Genomic DNA, 11,243 nt, shown 5'->3' with positions numbered 1-11,243 from the left:
ATGTGAAATTATTTAGTGAAAATAGGTTTTTCATTAACTTTATAATTGTTTTTGTATATTTATTATTTTCACTGCTTGTTTTATCTTATTATTTGTTGTTAATTCATATTTTTCAACACGAGTAAAGAACTCTTAATCTCATTTGATTTGATTGAAAGTTGATATTCAACTAAAGTTTGATTGATCGACTGATGATTTATAATCTTTGAACGGCCACATGGTGGCACTGTTGCTACTGTTGGATCTGTTTCTGGTCCCAACTTTCTACCAGGCGTCACTGAACCTGAAGAAGTGTTTATAAGATATTCTGCAAACAAACTAAGAAGTTAATACAGAAGTTAAATTAAAATGTCGTCTCCATGTTCGTCTTCTGTCTTTGGCAGCTCGACAGAAACAGAAGCGACGTGCGACACAAAGAGAAAATGACGTCTGATCCTCCGTCACACAGAAACAAGAGGTACAATCTCTAGAAACCTCTGACAGAGGAATTTACATCTGATGTTAAAATACACTTTGTATTGTTCAGCTGTTGTTTTGTTGCTCTCATTCTTATGTTTGTGATATCTGCTGCTCTGTCCTCTGGTGTCTCCTCACAGGTGTCTGGTGGACGGAGCTGCTGGACGTCCTGCACACCTCAACAGTCTCTTCTGGTGGTTTTGGCTCTGCATTTTAAAACCTCTGCCAAGGAGGACTGTGCTTTCAGTGGCCATAGCTTTAGCTTCAGTCTTATAGAATAATATTTGGTGTATATAGCCAAGAAACTATATATTTAAAGGTTCCTCTGATAAAAGATGTTGGTTTTAAAAATGTTTTTGAGGCTTTAACAAAATGTACGACTTACTGTTCACTTCAACAAAATCAACATTTTCCTTCTGTAGCATGAAGAGTATTCATCTTAAATTAACAAACCAGACAATGAAATGAACCTTTTAACCATTTCTACCTCGAGCTGTTTGTTACTGAAGTTATTTATAAGATTAAGAATTCCGTTAAGAACCATTTTGGTAGAAAAGCTCACTGTTGACTGTGATGGAAAATGTGTTTTATGTATTTCAAACTGCTCAGTCTTTGTCCTACACTGTGTTGCTTGGTTAAAGGTGCATTTTGTAGTTTTTGTGAATAAATCAGAATCAAAAAAAGAGAGAGAGAGAGCTTTATTTGTTTTTATTACAATGGTACAATCGATGATCACCATTATTCTGTTTTTCTAAGAAGACCCGGGGACATTTCCAGCCGATTGAAGCCTTTTCGAAGCCAAACATGATGTTTTTTCTTCAACCATGTGTTTTTTTGTGCCCAAAGCTAAGCAGAGTATTCTGATGAGAGAGGAATAGAAAACTGAAGTTAAACATGCGTCAAACATCATCATACGGAAAAGTTCAGTTTGGACTTTTTTTTGTGGTTGTGCAGAAACGTTGAGTTCTTACCATTTCTAGGTTGACATTCTAATCCATCCTGCATCTCTTCCTGGACGTGCCGTTTCCCTTTATTTCCTGACAAACGAAAACATGGATGTCAGAGTCTTAGTAATCCGGGGAATAATCATTGATTAACGACTTTTCAATTTGATGACTAACAGGATGTGGTGAGAAGCAACTGTTTGCAAACAAGTTCAGGTCAGACTGTATTTACTTTGTTTGCGGTACCCGTAACACACAGTCAACAGGAGGACGACGAGGAAGGCAATGGCGAATAAGCCAAGGAAGAGGATGCCGTAGTCGACAGTGGACACTTCATCCATCAAATCATGATGTTTGTGGTGTTTAGGAGCAACTGGAAGACAAATGCACACTGTATTTAGAACATCTGCACAAAAACATTTAGTTTATTATGTTTTATGTTACTTTAAACTTCTCCCGATTGGGGTTGGTGTTCCCCACGGTTCTGTCCTGGGCCCAGTGCAGTTAATTTGTGGATTTGATTAAAGTTTGATGTTACCTGAATTCATCACGGTCAGCTCCCCAGCTGCTTCCCTGTTACAGAAGTATCTTCCAGCGTCAGAGACAGCAGCTCTGACAATAAGAAGTGATTTATTTGCCAGTAAACTGTATCGTCCGTCCAGGTCCTGGATGTGTTTCTTTCCTTTGTCACCATCAGCTGTCAGTATGTCAACTTTGCTTCCATTTGTCTCTCTGCTCCACATCACGTTTCCCTCCACAGACGGAGGACAGCTAAGAATGATGGACATGTTCTGATCGAAGGGTTTTTGGCATTCTTCTGTAAAAGAAACACAGTTTTGAATAAATACGCACAAATGTTCAGAATATAGTGAATCTGTCTGCATTAAAACACAGCTGAGACCAAACCACTGAACTGTTGCTTCTTTTACATTATGGCAACAGACTGGCTAACTCGTTTTTGTCTGTTTCTGTAAATATAACATTTAAAGATATATACTGATGGGCCGACCTGTCTGACGTTTCTGATGTGCTTATAATATATAATGTGTTCAGGTAATGTGTAATCTAGTGCCCCCTTGTGTATAAAAATTATTTAATACACCAGGGGAGGGTCGAGGCTGCCCACTGAACTCATTTCCATACAGAGGTCAGTTTTGGTGATTGGCTGTTGGTTTTGCACATATTGAATCATTAAGTCCCAACATTGTGCAAAACGGTCTTTGACAGAAAAACTGCTGATTTTGCTCTTATCAAAGCGAAAGTGGTCAGAAAAAGAAAAATGTGGTTATAAACAAGAGACTTCTTATATAAATGATGATGTACACAAAACATGTGACTTAAACTGAGCTGAGCCATTAGATACGTGAAGCGATGACTGTAGACTTTAACCTTCCTCATGAAACTCATGAATATGAACATGAATATCAGAGATATCAGTATTCAGCCCAGTCTCCAGGGCATAATGTTTTTTAAATCACAGATCTATCCAGGGTTGACATTTACACCATCATGTTCACATTACAGGATTATTAGCCCCTTCTGAACGCGGTGTCATTATTACAGCCAACAAAGCCGCCGAACGGACGACCTTACACCTGTAGACATAATGGGAAGTCAGACCATCTGCACGTGTGATTGTGGCGACCGAAACAGGTATTTTAGGTCAAACCATGATATGTTCCTAACAATAACCAAGTGGTGTTAGTGCTTAAACTTAACCAGAGCATCAGAACAACACTGTGAAAAGAGAGAAAAAGAAAATTAAACCAAAATAAACATAAAATGTTTAACTTGTTGCTGTCATCTTCTTTCAAACGCTGCTTGACTGGAGTGTTTGCTCCATCTACCATTGATCTCAATGAACCATCTGCTGATATTCACATAACTGGAGTGGATGAATTCATATTTTCTTCTACCATTTGTTTTTCTTTTATACGTGGTTCAAACTTGCACTGCATTTCGATAGAAACTCTGCAACTGACTTAAAAGAATAAATGCAATTTGTCATTTATGTTCTTGCAACATTTAGAGAGGAGAAACAGTTTTGAATGCCAGAGAGGAAACAGGAAGCAAAAGGACTTTGTGGAAGTTTGATGTTACCTGGTTGAATAGCGGGAAGTTGCAGCGCTGACTCTCTGTAACATAAGAATCTGTCTGGGTCTGCAAGAACTCGTTGAATGTTTTGTTTGTCTGCAAGTCGAGGATGATGGAACACTGGAGGGCGAGGAGTGGACGCTGGAGAGTTAGGGTTGGATGCTGGAGGGTTAGGACTGGATGTTGTAGGGTCGGGCGCTGGAGGGTTAGGGCTGGACGCTGGAAGGCCAAAGATAAGCTCCAGAAGTTCAGGGTCGATTTCTAGATGGTGACGTTTGGATGCTGGACGGCGAGAGTTGGACACTTGAGGGCGAGGTTTGATTTCTGGAAGCCGAGAGTTGGACACTGGAGGTGGAGGTTTGAATTCTGGACGGCGAGGGATGGACGCTGGAGGGCGAAAGTTAAATTCTGGAGAACGAGAGTTGTACACTGGAGGGCGAAAGTTGAATTCTGGAAGGCGAAGTTTGAATTCTAGAAGGCGAGAGTTGGACACTGGAGGGCGAGGTTTGATTTCTGGAAGCCAACCGTTGAACGCTGGAGGGGGAGGTTTATATTGTGGAAGGCGAGGGATGGACACTGGAGGGCGAAAGTTAAATTCTTGAGGGCGAGGGTTGTACACTGGAGGGCGATAATTGAATTGTGGAAGGCGAGGATTGATTTCTGGAAGCCGACTGTTGGACACTGGAGGGGGAGGTTTATATTGTGGAAGGCGAGGGATGGACACTGGAGGGCGAAAGTTAAATTCTTGAGGGCGAGGGTTGTACACTGGAGGGCGATAATTGAATTGTGGAAGGCGAGGATTGATTTCTGGAAGACGAGGGACGTACACTGGAGGCGGAGGTTTGAACACCGGAAGGCGAACACGAGGCATGGAGAAGGAGCCCCTCCCGCTCATTACTGTAAAAGAAAAACACTTTTTAATAAATGTACATGAATTCTAAAAAAGTATTCTTCATTGTGATTGACTCTGAGATCTGACAGATTTACATTCACTCATCAAAGAAAACGAGTGCAGCCGTCATTAAAGGGGCACTTTGTTCTCTATGAGAATGATGCTCTCTCCTAAACATTTCATCACATTAAAAAAAAATTACTGAACTTTGACCCCCGACTATTCTGTCATGTGGTTGTCCACAGGCTCTCCAACTGTCCAGAGGTAGAAATGTATTTATGTCTGATTGAAAGTCAATAATTAATACAGACATAAAAAGCACATATTTTTGACAGGGAGCTGATCCTTGTTTAGAAATGATGGTTCTGTCCAGGTTTCAGTGCCTCGTCCAGAATCGCCCTCAGAGCGATAATGTGAGCTGCTCAGACTTATGCAGTAACTATTGTTCCAAATTGGTACTCTTGTATTCGTATTAAGTAATTGTTACATTTATTTTGAGAATAATATGTCACATTTAGTAAATGTAGCACGTTTGTCTTAAAAGATAATGTATTCCAGTCATGTCTACTTCATTTCGTTTGTAGTTTGGCTCGAGGTGACTATTGAACTCAGGATTCGAATTAAGTCGACTCAATTCTTATATGCGATGGTACAAAACTTAGTTATTTTTTTCTCGCATTAACTTAAATCATTCAAATATCCTATATTTAAAAGATTTCCCAGTATTGAAATGTACACAACATTTTTAAAACATGTTAGTTTAAATTGTGCAGTGAGGAACATTTCCAGCATGTTTTCACAGTAATTTGGACAATCTCCATCTGTGAACATGGCGTTCACAGGTATTTTATGCCAAACCACGATGTTTTCCGAACCCTAACAAGGTTGTTTTTGGGATGTGCACAGTATTGTGACGAGAGAAATTTTGTTAAGACATGTTAATTTTTTACTTATTTGTTGCTTTGCATAAATCTATGTATCCAACATGTATTCTGGTGATTGGGTTGCTCCTACAGCTGTATGTTAAATTGAAGAATTTGCTGAAAAGACAAAGAAACCACACCGAATTCTCTCAGTTTTCAAATCTGGTCTAAATTAGAGCGTCTAATCAAGATATTCAAACTATTCTGAACCAGTGGTGAAATGCTCACTGTGTTACATGGAATACAATACACTGAAAAAATCTGAAAACACAGAAATGTGTTTGACCTGATGAGAAGCATCACTCAGAATTATTGATCATCTTTTAAATGTTCTTACCTGCAGTGACATTAAAGCCCAGGATCAAGGCCAACAGGCAGCTGCTGATGTCCACCCTCATGATTCATGACTGACTGAACACCTGAACACCCGAGCACTAACCTGTCACCCGGTTTTATTCAGAGCAGAGAACAGGAACTGCTGTGAAATGGAAAACCAACGGTCTCATTTTTTTGTTTTTTGGGGTTTTTTTGTGGTTAACGGCCACTGTGGCTTCCTGTTATACAAACATCATAGTATGAAGCCATTATGTCCAGTTGTTAGAAGGAAAGAGAAGTTAAGCAATCTTCTGATTTTAAGATTCAGAATGAAGACTAAAAACAAAACCACATTTTGAGGAAACAAAGTTTCAGCTGCCTGGGGAGCAAAGCACACAGATAATTACATCACACTCTCATGATGGTGATAGTGGAAACATGCAGCGAGGTGTTGTAGCTGAAAACAGGATGGGGTTTTTTAACAAAGCCACAGGAAACACAGGTTCTGCTGATGCTCAGTTTGCCATGTAAGGGCTCTCTTGTGCTGTTCACATTATGGTGGTAAGATTAGAGAAGTGCCTTTTGGAACACTACGTGGGTAATACAAATAAAATGTGACAAAGAAAACAGAGTGAATAAATGATGATGTGCATGAAAGATGTGACTGAAACGTCTCGTCACTTTTGGCTTGTTGCTTTGTTTTGTGTCTTAGTCTGTGGGCCACCAGGTAAGTTAGGTCTCCAAGCTAACATCAGTGTTGTTATTAAGGAGATATGAAGACATCAAACATGCATTTTAAATAAAGAGATACAGTTTAAAATAACACAATGAAAACTTTTATGTAAGCTTCTTGATGCAGAGGTTTCTAGCTGGAAGTCAAACATTTCGATCGGCGAAGACGCAGTTAGGAAAAGGTAACTACAGCATAAATGTCCTGATGTCACGCAAAAATTATCTCACCATGCTTAGCGGTGGTGCTAATAATGGGATTGTGTCTTGTAGTTTCCTCAGTAAACACACTGCACTCTTTGGCACTTGCTTTCCTCCCCGAGTTTCAGCTTCTGCTCTTCTTTGATTACACTTTGCTGCCACAGTGTCTCTGGGTGAGAGAGAGCCGACAGGCTGAATGGAAAACAAGTTGTTCAAACCAGGCTTGTATGGAGAGGCGACCCTCCCTGCAAACACTCTACCTGTTCGCTGTCTCTAGTCCAGGAGTCGGTGTGTTTTAAGGAGAAAGTCCAGCTGGCAATCCGCTCACCGCTGCCAAGTTTCTCTTTTGAAGTGGATGACAGGAAAACAAATGTCGTTTTTGAATCTTTGGATACAGAAAGGTCAAATATGCGACATTCTCACTCGTTTTTTTACTTCTTGGTTTGCCAGACAAAATACAAAACTGACTTATTTAATAAATGATAATGTGCATGAAACATGTGACTAAAACAACTCTTCACTTTCAGAGAAAAGCTGAAAACATCAGATGAGTGCGGAGGGAGGGAAGAACAGCAATCAGCTTTTTGACTGGGCGACAGCAACTCATTGTACCCCCGTCTTCTTCAGTGGTATGATGGCACCTGAAAATGTGGTTAAAACGTGGGTGTAAATCTGCAGACTGTGTCTTTGAACGCCGACAGAAGCTGAAAGAAACTTCTCAGTGTCAGGCGGTACCTGTTGATCTCTCCGGCTGACGTCAAGCTGAATTAGGTTTAGTTTGTTGGTTTGAACTTGGTCTTAACACAGTTTTTGGTTTCAACTGGGACTTTCTGCTAATTTCCCCCAAACTGTTTCAGTCATCAACCGCTGACCATCTAGGTTAAATTAAAAGTTCAGACCTCTCAGAGACAAACCTCAAAATAAACCAGAAAGAAGAAGGTAATATCTAGTAATCATTTGACAACTTGTACACCTCATATTGATCCCCTTGTTTCTACTATCCTGACCTCAGCCACAAACTTTAGTGTCTGTGCTTCAACGCCTCGTCCATGAGGCTTCAGTTGATGTGATAATGAAGGATTTTCTAAATTAAAAAATACAGATGTGTTGTTTTCTGATGATTCTGCAGACTTGTGGCACTTTGCAGTAGTTTTTTTTTCCTAATCACACTTTGATGTTAGCTCAACCCTGCCTGACACAGCCGGTGGTCAGAACATCCCCCACTTCTGTTTATGGGAACTAAAACTTAGTGTTGTGGGTGTGGAGGGTGATTAACGTCACTATCTTGATTTATGAGCTCTGTCACATCTCCTTATTTGGATCAAATCTGCTGACGGCAAGACAAAAGCATCAAAATAAAAACCAACAAACAAGATGATCAGAAGAGATCCAAGAAAACTACTGACAGACTTCCACTAAACTTGGATCCAGGAAACGTTCTCTCACTTTCTTTAACGTTGTCTGACAAGTCATCTCATAAGTCATTTCACTATGGACCAAATATGGTACAGTATATCCAGATGAGCCCCGACACAACCTAAGGAGTCATCAGTGATCATTAACCACAAAAGGACTAAAGAAAGCCAGTGTGGGTTTTATGTCTCCCGGCGTCTGAGTTCCTCTTTTCAGCTCTGAATAAAAATACGATCCCTGTTAGCTTTCAAGTATTCAGTCACTTCAGTCAGTGTGAGGATGATGGCCAACATCTGCAGCTGCCTGTTAGCCTTGTTTGTTCTGTGCTGCGCTGTCGCTGCAGGTAAGATCTTTTTAACACTGATCAGTAATCCTGAGCAATGCTGTTTCTCATTCCTGTATTTTCTTTTCTTATTTTTTATTCAGTGTTGTTTGAACCCTCACTATGCTGAGATACACACAAGTTCAGACTTTAATGTCCAAACTCTGATATTTATCTCAGAATTATTACTTTTGTCCTGCGAATAAAGAAAACGTGTTTCACGCGTGGCCCAAATCCTCTTTCATAGCCACATCACCAGTTTGTTAGCAGTATCAGCACAGACGAGCCTGTTGAACGTCTTCTCTCTCTACTCTGTTTTATACTCGTTGTGTGGAAACAACTTAACACCAGTTTCATATCCAGGTTGTTTTGGTGAAGATGTCTGTCCACCGTGAAACTGACCAAAGAGCTGCAGATTGTTGTTGTGATAGAGGAGGTGAACCTGCCCTCCAGACGGAGGTTTTTCAGAGGCACACTTCAAACTGATGTTCATGAGAACTCTCTGTCATTTCAGTATATTATGGTCCAACAATCACTACAAATGTGCTGATGTCTCTGTAGCTAATTAGCTAGCTGTCTAATGTTACTGCTGATACTTTGCATGGCAGTCCCACATTTTCACCCACTGTCCCATCCATAAATAACTCTGGATCAGACATCACAAAATATGACTGACAAAAATGCTACTTTTCATGAGATGTTTGTTTATTGATTGAAAACTCTGTTTCTTTTACAGACATAAGGTACAGAATTATCAGGGAGAAGCAGTCCATCATTCTCAGCTGTCCTCCGTCTGTGGAGGGAAACGTGACCTGGAGCAGAGAGACAAATGGAAGCAAAGTTGACATACTGTCAGCTGATGGTGACGAAGGAAAGAAACACATCCATGACCTGGACAGACGATACAGTTTACTGCCAAATAAATCACTTGTCATTCTCAGAGTCGCTGTCTCCAACGCTGGAAAATACTTCTGTAACAATGAGCCAGCTGTGCAGCTGAGTGTGCTCGACTACGGTAACATCAAACTTTAATAAAGTCCACAAACAAACTGCAACCAATCCAAACAGGTTAGGAAAGACAGCAGACTATGATTGGTCGGGGACCAACATGCAGTCTGTCATGACTGATCTGACACACGGACCATCTTCAATTATAGAAATATCCCATTTTATTAATACCGTGATTTATTTGTCTTCCAGTTGCTCTGAACCACCAGAAACCAGCTCGTGGTTGGATGTTTGGAAGATCCACCCTCCCCCTCCTCATTACCTTCATCATCATCAACATCATCCTCCTCGTCCTCTTCGTGTCCACTGAGAGGTGCAGGTTCAACAGACCAGGTAAATAAAGCCTATAGTCATCAAACTATAATGTCGTTAATAACGGATTGTTCTCTGGATTACTAAAACTCTGATGTTCATGTTGTCGTTTGGCAGTGAATGAAGGCAAACAGCACGTGTATGAAGAGATATGGGATGATCTGAATCTTCAGCCTACACGAGGTAAGAAACGCTCAACCTGAACTTTTCTTCATGTTGATACCTGACGCTTGGTTTAGTTCAGTTTTCTATTCCCCCCTCGTCAGAATGCAGTTGCTTATGGTCTCATCTGGTTCAGTCACACAAAAAAACACTTGGTTAGGTGGAGAAAACAGGGTTCGGCTTCAAGAAGCCTGCATGTATTGGTCACCACAAAAAACTTTGTAAATGTTCCCAGGTCTCCCTAAAAAAACCACCATAAAAAACACTCGTGATTGTCCACATTCCCATGATGAATACCCAGTTTTGTCGCCACAAATATGGCCGGAGATGTCCTCAGGTCTCCTTAAAAACACCCAGGTTTGTCACAACAAACACAGAGATTATCCACCTTTCTGTAAAAAACAGCTGGTTTTGTCGCCAAACAAAAGGCTGGAAATGTTCCCACAGAATCGAGCATCTATGCAGCAATGACTACGATGTTTCCCAAAGCCAATTTCAAATCTAAGCACAGACGGTCCTTTTTTCTTGCTCAAAATGAGAGTAGTTTTGTCTTCATGAATGTTTCATATCTTCATACACAATCATTACTTTTATTTTGGCGGGTGGAGCTTACTCCATGGTGTTCGTTGCAGGTAAATAATGAGACGGGAGAATGTTTCTATCTTTTTTTCCTCCTGATGTTTAGTGGTGGTCAATTTGTGATTTTTTCTCAATCGACAGGTACACCACGGCCCAACGACTCCGCATATGTTTGACTGGAGAAAACCAAAAAACACCCTGACATCACTCATTACCAATAATGTTAGCTAGTTAGCAGCCTGTTAGCTAAGCTAGCACACTGTCATACAGCCTCTCCGAAATCTTCATGTTTTTTAACGCACTCGAGGCAAATTCCAGACCAAAACATTACATCGGGGAGTTTCACAGGCACATCGGATATCACAGCGATTCCCGCAGGAGTGAAGGGACCTCTGGGGGACTCGCCTCCGAAACACAACGAGGCGCGAATCACGTCAAAACTCAGTTTATACTATTGTCATTCAAAATGTCATGGTGCTCTGATTCTGGTGTTTTTAAGTTATTTTGATGCCTTCTTCTGTTCCAGAACTGTGACTGCTGATTTAAGAAGACAAAATGTTTATCCTGTGTGACTGTCTTTCTTTTCACAAGAGGTGTTTTAATATCTTGTATTGAGTTTAAAACTTTCTTATCTTGACAGCCTTAAAGGTGCATTATGTCGTTTTGGATTTACCAAATGAATAAGAGAAAAATCTGTTTCAGTCCTCAGAGTGTAATGCGGTCCCCAGAAAGCTGTGTGGCGCTAGAGAGGTGACTAAACTCACAACACTTCCTGCAATTGTGAATAATATAAAAACAAATTGTGTAGATGACAGTTTGTCAAATCAATGAATGTCTTCCCCAAAACTACAGAGTGCACCTTTAATGTGATGGGAAGTTTGTAAAATACCAAA

At 40.5% G+C, this 11,243-nt stretch overlaps 1 protein-coding gene across 2 annotated transcripts; it reads right to left on the bottom strand.

Moving 5' to 3' along the window:
* Nucleotides 1-1,139: 1,139 nt before the first annotated feature.
* LOC115577209 (extensin-like) lies at nt 1,140-5,764 on the bottom strand. 2 transcript variants are annotated; one of them, XM_030410173.1, is made up of 7 exons: nt 5,647-5,764; nt 4,300-4,391; nt 3,501-4,152; nt 1,939-2,217; nt 1,633-1,773; nt 1,428-1,493; nt 1,140-1,316 (listed from the first exon to the last, which is right to left on the bottom strand). In XM_030410173.1, exons 1-7 carry the CDS (start codon nt 5,705-5,707, stop codon nt 1,303-1,305), a joined length of 1,305 nt encoding a protein of 434 aa, XP_030266033.1. In that variant the 5' UTR covers nt 5,708-5,764; the 3' UTR covers nt 1,140-1,302. The 2 variants fall into 2 exon arrangements, with proteins under 2 accessions (XP_030266033.1, XP_030266025.1); XM_030410165.1 differs by having other exon boundaries at nt 3,501-4,391.
* Between the last annotated feature and the right edge of the window lie 5,479 nt (nt 5,765-11,243).

Source organism: Sparus aurata, chromosome 3, assembly GCF_900880675.1.
Source record: "Sparus aurata chromosome 3, fSpaAur1.1, whole genome shotgun sequence".
Taxonomy (NCBI): Eukaryota; Metazoa; Chordata; class Actinopteri; order Spariformes; family Sparidae; genus Sparus; species Sparus aurata.
Note: the sequence above shows the minus strand (reverse complement) of the source record. Positions and strands in the feature narration are given on the sequence as shown.

Coding starts and splice junctions, on each gene's coding strand:
- LOC115577209 (XM_030410165.1), bottom strand. CDS start 5,707: ATGAGGGTGGACATCAGCAGCTGCCTGTTGGCCTTGATCCTGGGCTTT. Junction 4,392..5,646: donor GGGCTTTAATGTCACTGCAG/GTAAGAACATTT, acceptor TTTCTTTTACAG/TAATGAGCGGGAGGGGCTCC. Junction 2,218..3,500: donor ACTTCCCGCTATTCAACCAG/GTAACATCAAAC, acceptor TTTCTTTTACAG/AAGAATGCCAAAAACCCTTC.